Source organism: Lynx rufus, unplaced genomic scaffold (genome assembly GCF_022079265.1).
Source record: "Lynx rufus isolate CCGP_SWC_20201006 ecotype Redwood Valley unplaced genomic scaffold, mLynRuf1.p SCAF_2, whole genome shotgun sequence".
NCBI lineage: Eukaryota > Metazoa > Chordata > Mammalia > Carnivora > Felidae > Lynx > Lynx rufus.
This window is the reverse complement of record NW_025814834.1, coordinates 180,244,746-180,259,872: the sequence shown is the minus strand read 5'-3', so window position 1 is coordinate 180,259,872 and position 15,127 is coordinate 180,244,746. Positions and strand designations below refer to the sequence as shown.

Sequence of the window (15,127 nt, the reverse complement as noted above, 5' to 3'; positions counted from 1 at the left end):
AACTGAGGCACCCAGGCACCCCTGCATACTAAATTCTGACAACCCAAGCTTGAGGTGCAACACAGTATAGTGGTTGAGAGCTCTGACTCCAGACTCAGATACCCTGAATATGAATGCTAACTCTGAGGCAAAGTAGCTGTGAAATCTTGTCCAAGATACTTAACCCTTCTGCACCTCTTTTCCTCACCCGTAAATGAGGATAATACCAAAAGGTTGTTGTGAAAACTGAACTAATACTTAAGCTCTTTAGAAAGAGGGGCACCTGGCTGGCTCAGTTGGAAAAGCATATACAACTCTTGATCTCAGGGTCATGAGTTCAAGCCACACATTGGGTGTGGAAATTACTAAAAACAAACAAGTAAATTAAAAAATTTGTAAAAAGATCTTTAGAAAGAAATTACACATCGCAAATATGCAGTAAGTTATCTATTATCATTGTAAATCAAATACCCACTTAAAACGACCACACTATTTGGGCACCTGGCTGGCTCAGTGGGTGGAGCATGTGACTCTATCTCAGGGTTGTGAATTTGAGTCCTTCGTTGAGTGTAAAGATTACCTAAAAATAAAATCTTTGGGGCACCTGGGTGGCTCAGTTGGTTAAGTGGCCAACTCTTGATTTCAGCTTAGGTCATGATCTCACTGTTCATGAGTTTGAGCCCCCCATCAGGCTCTATGCTATCAGCTGGGAGCCTGCCTGGGATTCTCTCTCTGCCTCTCCCCTGCTTGTGTGCTGTCTCTCTCTCTCTCTCAAAATAAGTAACACTAAAAAAAATAATAATAATAACAAAATCTTTGAAAATTAATAAATAAAACTACCAGACGACTGACTTACAAACATACCGATTTCGTCTTGAAAGTACAGGCTACTCTGTGCAAAGATTAAGACTTTGCACATCTTTACTGATGAACACAGAGCTTGCAGGAAGCCCACACTCCCCAATTCTCCCATGCTACTGCTTTCCAGTACTAAACTAGAAAGTAGTCAACTAACCCTTAGGAGTGAAAAAACTTCCTAAGAAACTATAACAAGGTTATTTCCCCCAAAGGTATTTTTATGGCAAAAGAACCTTCTAAGAAATTTAACATTCAGGATCCTCAAAAAAACAATGTGAATTATAGCAACTACTAAGAGGAGAAAAGAGTGGCATGGAAAAGGTGGCTTGACTATCCACTGAAAACAGGGCTAAACTCTGTTGGTATAAGGAAGCTGAAGAGAAAGAAATATTAAAGTTGGAGTCAGAAAACACACTTCTAATCACAACTCAACCACTAGCTCACTTGGTGATCTCATTTGGTAAAACTGAAAGGCCTTAATTCAAAATACACAATAACTTTCACAATCTGACTACTGTTTCCAAACATTTCTCTCACCACTCTACCCATAAATCCTCAATTCCCGCCACACTGAATTTCTCACTTTTCTACTCTGAGCCCCATAACAACTTATCTTTGCATATGTTATTCACTAACTGTGAGACCATGACCTGAGCTGAAATCAAGAGTCCACTTAACCAAATGAGCCACCCAGGCACCCCTCACATATCCTGCTTTAAACTAGCATTTTTTCCTTGTTTTAGGTATTTCTGGAACTGTTCTTTTTTAGAACATATTTCTGTCTGCAGTAATGACTTTCAATGAATTTTGTAAAATTATTTTACCAATTCTAGCATTTGTAGTTTACATTAGAAAGTAACACATCTCACTGAATTGTTATATCAAAATGGTCTGATTTTTTTTTTAAGGATAAACAAAATGTACCAGTATCAGCGTTTCCGGGTAAGGCTTACTGATGGTCTGGAAACAAACTTTCTGTAGGAAATAAAGTCAAACACCATTCTCTACCCACAGATCCTGATTTGACATTCTATAAATAACACATTAAAAAAAACACACACACAAACACAGCATAATTAATGATGCTTATTATGCATGTCAAGGTTAACTCTGAGGTCAAAAAAAGTTCTCTACCTACTAAACTGAATCTGCTCTGAGAACTAATAAAAATTCTCTTTAAACAGTTTTTTATTAATCAGAAATATTAATAATTGCCATTGTAACTTGATTTTAAATTTTAAAATTATAACAGACACTGTACTGTTCTAGTTTAATGAACTAAAATTAAATGTAATTCACGGTGTGATTTAGGAATTACAAAATTGAATTAAACTTTTAAGTGCATGATAACATCTTATAAATTTATCTGCTAACAACCTGACCTAGGACAATGAAAAGACCTTAGTTTCCCCTTTGTATTTAGACATTTGCTACACTTAAAACATTAAATGTCAATAACTTTCACTTCCGCTTCTGTATTATTTCAAGGAAGCTTTACTTTTTCATTTTCCACACTAGTCAAATGAAAAATTGAAAATAGGAAAATTTACCTAAAAGAGCCTTTTCAAACCAACTTTCTTTTGTTTATATGAAACGTCACATTTTTAAAGCCTAAAACGGCTTAAAATTCTTATCTTCCCAAAAGTATGATTTTTAAGAAGCACCCTTTAAAATGTGTTTATAAAAGCATCATAGCACACTAGACACTAGTGAATTCGTTAATACAGCATTCTAAATGAAGTAATATTTCATAATTTTACAAGTTGTGACTAATAAGTACTAGGATGCAATGCTGTGCAGCTATTTTCAAGGAGACATTACAGGGTGCTGAGCCTAAAGAAAATTTCAGCGTACAATCTACTCATATACAGAACATGTTGACTGACACAACAAAAAAAGTCAACTTTTTTTAACCATCCACAATTCACCGCCTTATTATGGCACTCTCTCTAAATGGTCGTATCCAGTTGGGATTCTCCAATTTTATTAGCTAATAGTTCTCATTACTTTAAAAACAGAAACAGGATACGTTCTGTTTCACCAAGTATTACACGTTTCGCTACTACAAGACTTGGCAGGGGGAGGGGGACATTTAGGAAACAAAAGGTAATCTGATCCACTCCAGCTAATTACTAAATGCACGCCAACAATACACAATTTGAATTGCGTTTCTAGTCACTAAGAAGATCACAAAAGGAGGCTGAATGTCCAATGTGTAAGGAACTAGTTTTGTATCAAAAATATATTAAAATGAAGAAACAGGGTATACGGAAACAAGATCTCGCACAAGGTTCAAAATTCATCTGATTAAAGATCTGATAAACTTACGATAATAAAATGTTCAATTAGCGTCGTTAAAATAACAGTAATTCATCCCATTCAGGTATGACTAAAAATCCCGATGATGTGCTTCTTTCGGGTCTAAATATCTCATTCTTTTACAATCCGGATACCAAACGGACCCGAAACCTCTAGCGGAGGCGTGCAACACACACGGCTGGTGCTGTCTGTTTACAAATACGAATCTCACAGTTTCCCACGTCAAAAGCGTTCATTACCACCATTCGACTGGGGGGCGGGGGAGAGAGAAGGCGGGCAAGCAAGAAACGAAATCTATACAAGCACCTCTGCCTTCCCTCTTCCCGAAAAGGGTGAGCTTGTGTATTACAGGAGTGTGTATATTTACATGTTATATATGTACGTCCGTGTCTAAGCGGGGATGAAAGAAAAGGCATACATGACAAGGAATCGTACTGGACCCAAAAGAATGCTCACGCCAATCCCGTTAACTCAAAATCCACCTCCCGAGGTCTACAGGTTTCGGCCCGGGGCCGAGAACCTCAGCCTCTCTGTGAAGTTCGGCCCCCAAAGCGCCCCAATGCCCTCCTCAGGCCGCCAGGCCGCCGCCCCTACCTCCCTTATCTCTGCCTTTCCTTGGGACACCCGAAGCCCATTCCCGCAAAGAAAGAAGTGTCAGGCCCCAAGGGGGCGACTGGGCCCCCGACACCTGCGAGGCGCGGCACCTGAGGAGGCGGACAGGGGGCCGCCTGGCCTTCCCCGAGCACACCCCCTCGGCGCGGAGCGCTGAGTCGCGGCCGGAACCTCCGTACCTGAGAGGCCCGCGAGCTACAGGCGCGCGCGGCGCCTCCTCATCTCAGTGGCTCCCGCTCCCCCCGCCGCCTCCCGCTGCCGCCGCCGCCGTCACTGCCGCCGCCGCTGGAGGCCGGGACACGACGAGCTCAGGACTCCACCGCCATGTCCGCCGCGCCGCGAACTGCATTGTGGGGGGGAAGGGATGGGGTGGGGGAGGAGGAGGGAGAGGGAGAGAAAAAGGAGGACCCGCTGAGGGGAGGGGGCCGAGGGGGAGCCAGGGAAGGGGGGAGGGGAGAGAGGGACGGAATCTTGACGAGTCCTGACCCCGAGGGTTGGGCAAGGGAGAGTCGCGGAGGAGACCCTGGAGAGGAGACGCAGAGGGTTGAGTTCAGGGGTACCCCCCTTAGTTCTGGGGGCCCGTAGGCGCCGCTTAAACCGGGGAGAGTGGGGGCGGTAAACACCAATGGGGGGAGGGGTTGCGTTTGGAGGCTTGTGGTGGCGTCGTGAAACAATAGGGAGGGGCCGAGGTGGGAGGGCAGCACACTCACACTCAAAGCCGAGGGAAAGGGCGCGCGCGCGCGCGCGAGGACACTCGTTAGCCCGCGAGGAGGGGGCGGGGCCCTCCAGCGTTGGGGGAGGGTCGAAGTCACCACGGGCTCGCGGGGAGGGGCGGGGCCACCGAGCGGGGGTCGCTAGGTCCCGCACCCGCCGGGGCCCCACTGGGGAGACGGAGGACGCCGGCATGCCTGCGGAGGCCCGGGCTTGCGGGCACGGCCGCGCCACTCAGCTCTAGCTCCTGGGCTGCGGGCCGCCCTACCAAGGCCCCCAAGCGAGAAGGACCAGAAAGCCGCCTCCACGCCTTCCTCCAAAAGCTGTCCTCTCACCTCACAAGGAGGCCAGGCGCTGGACGTGCACCTTGTGGCCTGGCACACGGACCCGGCCTGACCTGTGCCTCCGTGGACCCTCGGCGCCTAGCGCGGGCTTCTGAGCATCAAGGTGGAGCTAGACGAAGGAAGCCGGGGTCGACACCCGCGTATTCACCTTTGCCACCAGTCCACCAAAGCTGGAATTCTTTTCTTCTTTAAAATGTAGCCAACCTAGGAGTTAAGGAGCTCAGCAGAAAAATCTCAAGAGCATCCCCCCACCCCGGGGAAGATTTCAGAATCATTTCTTTAGTTTCACTTGGGTTTGCAATCAACCCATGGGCCCTTCCTTCCTTTGCTTTTAATGTGTTAGGTTCGTCTGCATAGTTATTTAAAGTCACGATCCTAGAGAACCTATGATTTAATTAGTTTTTTTTTAAGACCCCACCATGGACATTATTTAACCAACCTCTGACCTCAAAGCTGGACAAATCACACAACTACAATCCTTGCCTTTGACACACACACTAAGCAGGAAAAGAATGTAACGGGTGGACAAGGGTGGACATGGTGAAGGAGGATGCTGAATCTTACGTGTTTACAAAATATTGCCTTATGAAATTTCTTATAATATGTCTCAGAGGATGGAACCTATGTGTAGTCCATCTACTTCTCACTACACCTCAGAACTGGATACTTATTTATCTGTTCATGTACATAAGAATTTGAAGCTTGTGAGAAGGGACCAAGCATTGCCCAGTAAGTGCTAAGCCTTGAGCTAGGGACTTCACATATTTCACCCCGTTTAACCCTCATAACAATCCCATGTGGTCAGTACTATTGCTCTCCTTTACAAAGGAAAAACCAGAGCTTTGAGAATAAGTGCATTTACCCCTACATGTCTGATGCCACATGGCCCCAATACAGTGCAGAGAGTAGTGGATTTCAAGTCAAAAGAGCCCTGCTTGGCTTCAGAACCTAGCTGGATCACTGGACAAATGGCACCCTCTGAGTTTCCTCATCTCTAAGTTTTTAAAGGCAAAAAAGACTCTACTTCACAGGGATGATGTAAGAAAAACAGCAGGACACAAAAGTTGAAGCCTATAGAGACATGAAGATGATACCAACATGTCCTTCACTTTAGTGAGTGATACAATGTCCTTGGAACAAGTTCAGTTGAATAAAATTTCCTGATTACTTAATAAGAGCAAAGCATTGAGTTCAGTACCAGATTCCCATCTCCAAAAAGTTCACCATTAAGCAAGGAAGGTGGTTCTATTAAGCTATAATAAAAGCAAGGGGTCATATGAACAAGGGCCTGGGCTAATATAGAGGAAAGCACTGTAAATTTCACCTGGATGAGGCTGGAAGGGAAGAGGTAGAAGCTGGGCCTTGGAGGCTTGCCTGCTATGTGCCAGACACATGCTTGATTCAGAGAACATCATTTAGTCTGAAGTGTGCAGAAGATAATGAGTATGAAAATAAAAGCTGGGGGCAGATTGAGAATCCCAGTACCTCTCTGTTCTTATCCCTTCCAGATGACTCTATCACCTTTCCTATTCCTCCAGACCCAGCTCAACCCCTATCTCCTTTATTAAATATACCTGATCACATCCCCTGCCTCCACTAAATGTAATCCATCCTTTCTCTAGATCCTTACATGTTACTTTTATAAGTCTGACCCCAATAGAATATAAACTTGAATACAAATACTTATATTTGTATTCCTTATAGTACATACTTGCTGAGTTAAAATTTTGGGCAACTAAAATTGTATATAGTCAGAAAGTATATGTAGAACAAATATTATTTCTACCTGAATAATCAGAAAACTTAGTACATAAGAGGTTTAATTAGAAACCAGGATCATACAGGAAGTCACAGGCAGGACTAGACCAGTCCTGTGTTCCTTCCATTGAATCACAGCTCATTGAGAAATAAGATGGTAAATGACTGCTCTACAAAAATAGGAGTCACTGAGGAGGGCACCTGGGTGGCTCAGTCACTTAAGCATCTGGCTTCAGCTCAGGTCATGATATCACAGTTCATGAGTTGGAGCCCCACACTGGGCTCTCTGCTGTCAACACAGAGCCCACTTCAGATCTTCTATCCCCCGTCTCTCTCTGCCCCTTCCCCACTCATGCGCTTTCTCTCTCTCTCTCTCTCTCTCTCTCTCTCTCTCTCTCTCTCAAAAATAATAAATAAAAAAATTTTTTTAAATACACTGAGGACTCACATCTGGTACTTGCAAGGAAGACATTCATAATTGTGGTTAAGTCTCTAAATTTAGCCTTCCAGTCCAGAAGTTCTGGGAACAATTTCATCTAAACTCAGGTGAAAATTACTGATAGCAAAAGTCTTATTTCATCATATATAATGAGAAATATAAATGCCCAGTGGATCAATATTCATATTATATTCTCTTCCTAGGTGATAGAAAAGCCTATAAAGCAAAAGATATGTTCAAAGTTTAAAACTTTTGTAATGCTTACAAATACACAATACCAAAGATCCTACAGTATGTTTCCACCTGAAAGACAGTGTAAAGGATCTATTCCTTTGTCTTTTTGCATTCTTAAAATTAAATAATCTAAAATATGTTTAAATGTCTATTATATGGGTGCCTGGCTGGCTGGCTTAGTTGGTAGAGCATGCGACTCTTGATTTCAGGGTCATGAGTTCAACCCCTACATTGGGCACAAAGCTTACTTAAAAAATAATAATAAATGTCTATTATATAGTAAACATTCACCAAATGTTAATTCCCTTTCTTATTAAAATCGAGTGATAGGATCAACAAGACTCAAATGACTTATCAAATGTGTTGTGCATGTTAGAGATGAAGGCTTTCATGTGAACAAGGCCATTCTTGTCCAGGGAAGTTTCTCCAGTGCCAACTCTCAACAATGAGTAGCGGCTGCTGGTGCACAGTTTAGGAAAAGAACCTAAAACTCAATCGAGGCATAATAAGAAAGAATGATGAATTAATAATATCTGCCATGATGCAGAATGGGAGAGTCCAGCACATGACAGATATTTAGCATTCCTATTGTCAGGCAGAGGAAACATAAAAATGTACTATGTGGTTTGTTTTTTTTTAAGTTTATTTACTTACTTGAAAGAGAGAGAGCAGGGGAAGGGCAGAGAGAGAGGGAAAGAATCCCAAGCAGGCTTCCCACTGCCAGCACAGAGCCTGATGTAGGACTCGAACTCACGAACCAAACCCAGAGATCATGGGTTTGAAATCAATCATGGAGCTGAAATCAAGAGTCGGTGCTTAACCAAGGGAGCCACCCAAGCGCCTCTGGACTACATGTTTTAAAGAATACTTATGGTGGGCACCTGGGTGGCTCCCTCAGTTAAGCGTCCGACTGTGGCTCAGGTCATGATCTCACAGTTCGTGAGTTTGAGCCCCTAGTGGGGCTCTGTGCTGGCAGCTGGGACCCTGGAGCCTGCTTTGGATTCTGTGTCTCCCTCTCTCTCTACCCCTCCCCTGCTCGTGCTCTGTCTCTCTCTCTCTCTCTCTCTCTCTCTCTCTCAAAAATTAATAAACATTAAAAAGAAATTAAAAACAAAAAAAAGAATACTATGGCATGGGGGCCTGGCTGGCTCAGAAGAGCATGCAACTCTTGATCTCGGGGTCGTGAGTTTAAGCCCCATGTTGGGCATAGAGCAGACTTAAAAAAAAAAAAAAATCATAGGGACACCTGGGTGGCTCAGTTAGTTAAGCATCCAACTCTTGATTTCGGCTCAGGTCATAATCTCACAGTTCATGGGATCAAGCCCTGTGTCAGGCCCTGAGCTGAACCTGCTTGGGATTCTCTCTCTCTCTCTCTCTCTCTCTCTCTCTCTCTCTCTCTCTCCCTCTCTTCTCTGTATGCACACTCCTTAAATAAATAGACATTTATAAATAAATACATAAATACATAAATAAATAAACAAGCATACATGTCTATTATATAGTAAACATTCACCAAAAATTAATTCCCTTTCTTTTTAAAATTAAATTTGTTCTCATCTGCCCCAGTTTGGATTTCATGTGCCCTTATACTCACAGTAGCACATGTGTGTACCTGCTACCCATTGATTCCATTTAGTTTGTTCCTAGGATTCTATGTGTGGAATTTTAAGCTATAGCCACACCCTTTAGCTTACTTCCTTGAAGCATTAGAAACAGTCTGTTTTATTAAGATGGTTGTTTTATTTTTTTTTTAATTTGAGTAATATCTGAGAATTAAAAATGACAGATCTCACAATACAGTTAGATATATCAAGAACACAGATACCTGGCAGGAAATGATGCTATATAGGTAGCCTGGGACCACATCTTAAGGGTTATGTATGCCATTTCAAAAAGCAGGCCCTTATCCTGAAGTTAACGGGCAGTCCTGGAATATTCACAAGCAAGGAAGAGAAATGATCAGACCTACCTTCTACAGCAAAACTTACAGGTGATCATCCAACTTCCGTTTGAATATCTGTAGTTATAGAGTTCATTCTTTAATCTAGCTATTCCAGATGTTAGAAATTCTTCCTTCACTAAGTTGAAATCTTTCTTCTATAATGTCTTGTTGGGTTTTGTTTTGTTTTGTTTTGTTTTGTTTTGTTTTGTTTTGTTTTGTTTTGGTAATTCTGATCTCAAGAGAAACATAAGCCCTCTTTTTCTTCATATATAAAAACAAGGATGTGAACTAGATGAACTAGGCAGGAAAGGGGTTTGAGGTCTACAATTCTGACATGAACTCCTTTTAAGTCAGCTGTTTTACCTCCTTCTAAAATCATTTCTCTTTTGTTTTCTCTAAAACAAAAATGAGATCCAACTCCATTCTAACAACCTCCTTATGACCAATACAGTGTGTTAGGACAATCTGATTCATCTTTGTATCCTATGAAATGCCATGCACTCTACCCAGAAATAAACCCTCACCTATATGGTGAGGCACCCATGGCAGTAATTTTTTGGATATGACACCAAAGGCACAGACAACCAAAGAAAATAAAGACAAACTGGACTTTATAAAAATTAAATTTTTGTGCATCAAAAGACAGTATCATCAGAGTAAAAAGGCAACCGAGAGAATGGGAGCAAATGTTTGCAAATCCTATCCCTGATAAAGGATTAATATCCAGAATATGTAGAGAACTAGAAGTCAACAACAACAACAAAAAAAACATATTCAAAAAACGGGCAAAGGACTTGAATACACAACACTCCAAAGAAGATCTGCAAATGGCCAATGAGCACATGAAAAGATGCTCAACGTCACCAATCATTAGGGAAGTGCGAATCAAAAGTACAATGAGATGTCACCTCACATTCATTAGGATGTCTACTACCAAAAACAAAAACAGGGACATCTGGGTGTCTCAGCTGGTTGAGCATCGGACTTTGGCTCAGGTCATGATCTCATGGCTCATGGGTTCGAGCCCCGCGTCAGGCTTTGCACAGATAGCGTGGAGCCTGCTTCGTATTCTCCATCTTCCTCTTTCTCTGCCCCTTCCCCACTGGTGCACACATGCTCTCTCTCTCTCAAAAATAAAATAAACATTAAAAGAAAAAACATAGAAAACAATAAGTATTGGTGTGGGTATGGAGAAATTGGAACCCCATGAGCATTGTTGATGGGAAAGTAAAATGGTGCAGCCACAGTGGAAAACAGTATAGTGGTTCCTCAAAAAATTAAACATAGAATTACCATATGATCCAGCAATTCCACTTCTGAGCAAACACTCAAAGGAATTGAAAGCAGAGATTTATATACTCATATTCATAGCAGCATTATTCACAATAACTAACAAGCAAAAGCAATCCAAGTGTCCATTGACAGATGAATGGATAAGCAAATTGTGGTATATACATACAGTGGAATATTATTTGGCCTTCAAAAGGAAGGAAATATTGATACATGCTACAACATGAATAAACCTTGAAGACTTTGTGCCAAATAAAATAAGCCAGCCACAAAAAAAAAAAAAAAAAAAAAAAAAAAAACAAATACTGTGTGATCCCAGTTATAGGGGGTACTTAAAGTAGCCAACTTCACAGACAGTAGAATGGTGGTTGCCAGAGGTTAGGTGGAGAGGAGAATGAGGAGTTGTTTAGTAAGTATGGAGTTTCAGTTTTGCAAGATGAAAAGAGTTCTAGAGATAGATGATGGTGATAGCTGCATGACCATAAAACTATACTTAGTACTACTGAACTGTACACTTGAAAATGATAAAGATGGTGACCTTCATGTTATGTGTATTTTAGCACAATTTTTTTTAATTGTAAACAACGGGGTGCCTGGGTGGCTCAGTCAGTTAAGCATTGAGCTTTTGATCTCAGCTCAGGTCTTGATCTCAGGGTCATGAATTCAAGCCACACATTGGGCTCTGTGCTAGGTGTGAAGCCTACTAAATAAGTAAATAAACAAACAAACAAATAAATGTAAAAACAGATATCATTCACTCTGATGAGTTCTGGAGCTGCAAAGCTCTCTTCCCTCAAAGAACTCTTAGAAATGTAAACAGATGATAATACAACATGATAATTGTCATAATAAGGATATGTATAAAGTATTATGAGGATACAAACAAGGGATAATTAGTTTTGCCTGGGAGAGAAAAATCATTTGTTAGGGAAAGAATGACCAATAAAGGTTTGTATAATAAATATCCTTGAAATGTGCTTATAGAGTGAAGGAGACTTAGCCATTTAGAGAAGAAAAGCAAGATTAGAGGAGAGAGGCGCCTGGGTGGCTCAGTCAGTTGATTTGAGCATCCAACTCTTGACTTCGGCTCAGGTCATGATCTCACAGTTCATGGGTTCGAGCCCCACATCAGGCCCTGCGCTGACAACATGGAGCCTGCTTGGGGTTCTGTCTCCCTCTCTCTCTCTGCCCCCCTCCTGCTTGCTCTCTATCTCTCTCTCAACATAAATAAAACTTTAAAAGGAAAGATTAGAGGAGAAAGAGGGCAGGGCATGTTGCAGAAACCTGCAAGCTGCTGGCACACTGGAAGGCAGTGTGACAGGAGATGACACTGGAGAGATGGGCAGGACCAGATCACAAGACCTGCAATACCATGCTAACCACTTGGGCTTAACCTGAAAGATAGTCCCTTAAAGGTTTTAACCAGGACAATGACGTAGTATATCATATTTGCATATTTAAAAAAAGATTCATCAGCAGTGTGTAGAAAAGAATAGAGGTGCCAAAATTGAAGTTAAGGAAAACAGTGAGGGGTTGTTGTAGAAAATCAGGTGAGAGATTATGAAAGTTTGCAATAAGCAGAGAAGTGAGAATGGATAAAAGGGACAGATTGGAAAGATATTACAGTGATAGGATCAATAAGTCTTAAATGACTTACCAGATATGTTGCGCGTGGTAGATGAGGGCTTTCATGTGAACTTGTCCAGGGAAGTTTCTCCAGTGCAAACTCTCAACAATGAGTAGTGGCTGCTGGTACACAGTTTAGGAAAAGAACCTAAAACTCAACTGAAGCATAATAAGAAAGAAAGATGAATTAGTAATATCTGCCATGATGCAGAATGGGAGAGTCCAGCACATGACAGATACTTAGCATTCCTATTGTCAGGCAAAGGAAACATAAAAATGTACTTTGTGTTTTAAGGAATACATAGGGGTGCCTGGCTGGCTCAGTTGGTAGAGCATGTGACTCTCAATCTCAGGGTCGTGAGTTCAAGCCCCATGTTGGGCATAGAGCTTACTTTGAAAAAAGAGAGAAAGATGGGGCGCCTGGGTGGCTCAGTCAGTTAAGTGGCCGACTTTGGTTCAGGTCATGATCTCTCGGTCTGTGAGTTCAAGCCCCGCGTCGGCTCTGTCTCTCCCTGTCTCAAAAATAAATAAAACGTTAAAAAAATTTTTTTTAAAAAGAGAGAGAAGGGGCGCCTGGGTGGCGCAGTCGGTTAAGCGTCCGACTTCAGCCAGGTCACGATCTCGCGGCCCGTGAGTTCGAGCCCCGCGTCGGGCTCTGGGCTGACAGCTCAGAGCCTGGAGCCTGTTTCCGATTCTGTGTCTCCCTCTCTCTCTGCCCCTCCCCCGTTCATGCTCTGTCTCTCTCTGTCCCAAAAATAAATAAATAAACGTTGAAAAAAAAAATAAAATAAAATAAAAAGAGAGAGAAAGAGAATACATATGGTGTATTTCCATTTTTTTAAGTTAAAGGACAGACAAACCTTTGTTGATGGAAGTCAAAATAGTGTAGATATGGACTAAGGGGGGTATAGGGGAGCCATCTAGAGTTTAGAAACGTTCTAGATTTTGATCGTGTGTATACATACATGAACAACCATTGAGTTGTACACTTAAGTTTGGTGCTCCTTATTATATGAATGGTATACATCAATAAAATGTGAAAAAAAGTTAATACGTGTTTAAGGAATGGCAAGTAGTCTGATGTAACATAGGGTAAGGAAGGAAAAAAAAGGTTAGCAGATTACTGGGACATAAAGTTGGAGAGGTAGAATAACAGTAGATTATGAAGGGACTTGAGAGCCATATTAAAGAGTTTGGACTTGAACCTGCAGGTGCTGGTGTTTTGAGGTAAGAGAAATATATGCTCATATCTCTATTTTGGCTGTAGATAATCTGGAGAGAAAAGATGCAGAGAAAGATGGAGAGAAAATTTAGAGAGAAAAAGATGTTTCTTTGACCCAGATAGGATCTCAGACCCTGTATCTTCTTGTCTAAAGGGATATCAATTTTATGACATCGAAAGGAAGAGAATCATGAAAATCATGAAAAGGAAGAGAATTCAAAAATTACCTGTGAAAGCACAGAGAGTGACTTTAATTCAAACTTCAAATATTTTTGTTATAGATCTATCATAACCACATTGTAAAATTTCAAGCCTAAAGAAAAGTGGCATAAACTACCAATAAATCCACCACAGTATTATTAGCATTTTGATATACTGAATTTCCTATGTCTTTTTTTTTTTTTAAACAGTTAGCTCTTCAAGATAAGGCAGCTGGCTAATGCTGATAGGAGAGTACCAGGGGCTAGGTCAGATATGGAGAAGCATTGCCAAAAGTAGTCTCTGAGTATATTTTGGCCAGAGCAAGGCAGAATCTAAATGAAAACCAAGTCAGAAATACATGTCTAAAAAGAGGAAGTAGGGGCATCTGGCTGGCTCAGTTGGTGGAGCACGCAACTCTTGATCTTGGGGTGGTGAGTTTGAGCTCCACTTTGTCCATTTGCCAAGCCTATGCCACCAGGTGGGGTGCAAGACAAAGGGCTCTGTTCAGCAAAAGGCTGAAGAGGAAGTAAGGGGCAAGAGTGCAAAGGATGAGAAGTTCAAGAGCTAGCCTTTGCAAGAAAGCAGTATCTATAGGAAAGTCCTTTTTCTGGGCACCACTCTATATCGTTGCTTACAATGTTGGCCTAAATAGTTGTAATCTTAATTATTTTGGCCCCTTTGCACATAGCCTTAAATCATAAGCATCATCATAAATCATAAGACAATCACGTTGTTATATTGTCTTCATGACTACTTGTGTTTTCAAAGGCTGCTTTATTTTTAATAAAATGAAAATCAAAAATAATATTAAAAAAAAAAGTTTTAGGGGGGTCGGGCTGTGGCTGCACGGAGACTGTCTGGTGTTGAATCCTAGGCCAGCCCCAGCTCAAAGTCCCAGACCCAGGGGACACCAGAAGAAGCTAAAGGACTTGAGGTTCAGGAGCAGTCCTGCTGGCTGCTGCCTCTGCTGCTCTGCCTGGGCCCCTGCCACCTGAGGACTCAGGCCTAGTGTAGCCGGAGGAGCCCTACACGCTGCTGCCTGCCGGTGCTGCTGTAATATGAGCACCTTCTCCACAGTTGTTTAGAAATTAAAATGAAGGACAGTTCTTTGTCTAACCGAGATACCAACAAGCTAGAGGCCATTGCTCAGGAGATATATGTAGACCTAATAGAGGATTCTTGTTTGGGCCTCTGCTTTGAGGTACACCGGACAGTCAAGTGTGACTACTTCTACCCAGAGTTCGAAGAAACTGGCAGCATGAAGGATTTTGGCACTCAGCCAGTAGAAGATAAAGGAGCGTGCTGCCTCCAGCTTTGCTCCCTTCCTGGAGAATCTGGGAATGGGCCCGATCAGCAGCTGCAACGCTCACCCAGAGAATTCTAGTAGCTGCACCATAAGAGAGTCAGAGGGTGACCAGGACAATAACATAGAACGGTCCTGTGGTTTGGAGAAGTTAGGTATCTAAGTAGAAAAAGAAAAAAAAAAAAATCGGACAAAAATCCCAATTTCCCATTGAAGATTCCAGCCTTTAAAAACCCAAAGTGGAGGGGTACCTGGGTGGCTTAGTCAGTTAAACAGCAGACTGAGATCA

At 42.1% G+C, this 15,127-nt stretch overlaps 2 protein-coding genes and 1 non-coding gene across 3 annotated transcripts in view; 2 read left to right on the top strand and 1 right to left on the bottom strand.

Moving 5' to 3' along the window:
* Positions 1–4,369, bottom strand: part of TUT4 (terminal uridylyl transferase 4) — a 135,442-nt gene extending 131,073 nt beyond the window's left edge. The window contains 1 exon segment of the mRNA XM_047083259.1: positions 3,948–4,369. The gene's annotated coding sequence lies outside the window, so the exon portion shown is untranslated.
* An 8,052-nt stretch (positions 4,370–12,421) lies between these two features.
* TRNAE-CUC (transfer RNA glutamic acid (anticodon CUC)) lies at positions 12,422–12,494 on the top strand. The gene has a single exon. It is a non-coding gene; the product is annotated as a tRNA-Glu (tRNA).
* Positions 12,495–14,628: 2,134 nt separating this feature from the next.
* On the top strand, positions 14,629–14,919 carry LOC124514762 (ataxin-7-like protein 3B). Its single transcript, XM_047083017.1, has one exon. It carries the CDS (start codon positions 14,629–14,631, stop codon positions 14,917–14,919), a length of 291 nt encoding a protein of 96 aa, XP_046938973.1.
* The last annotated feature ends 208 nt before the right edge of the window (positions 14,920–15,127 follow it).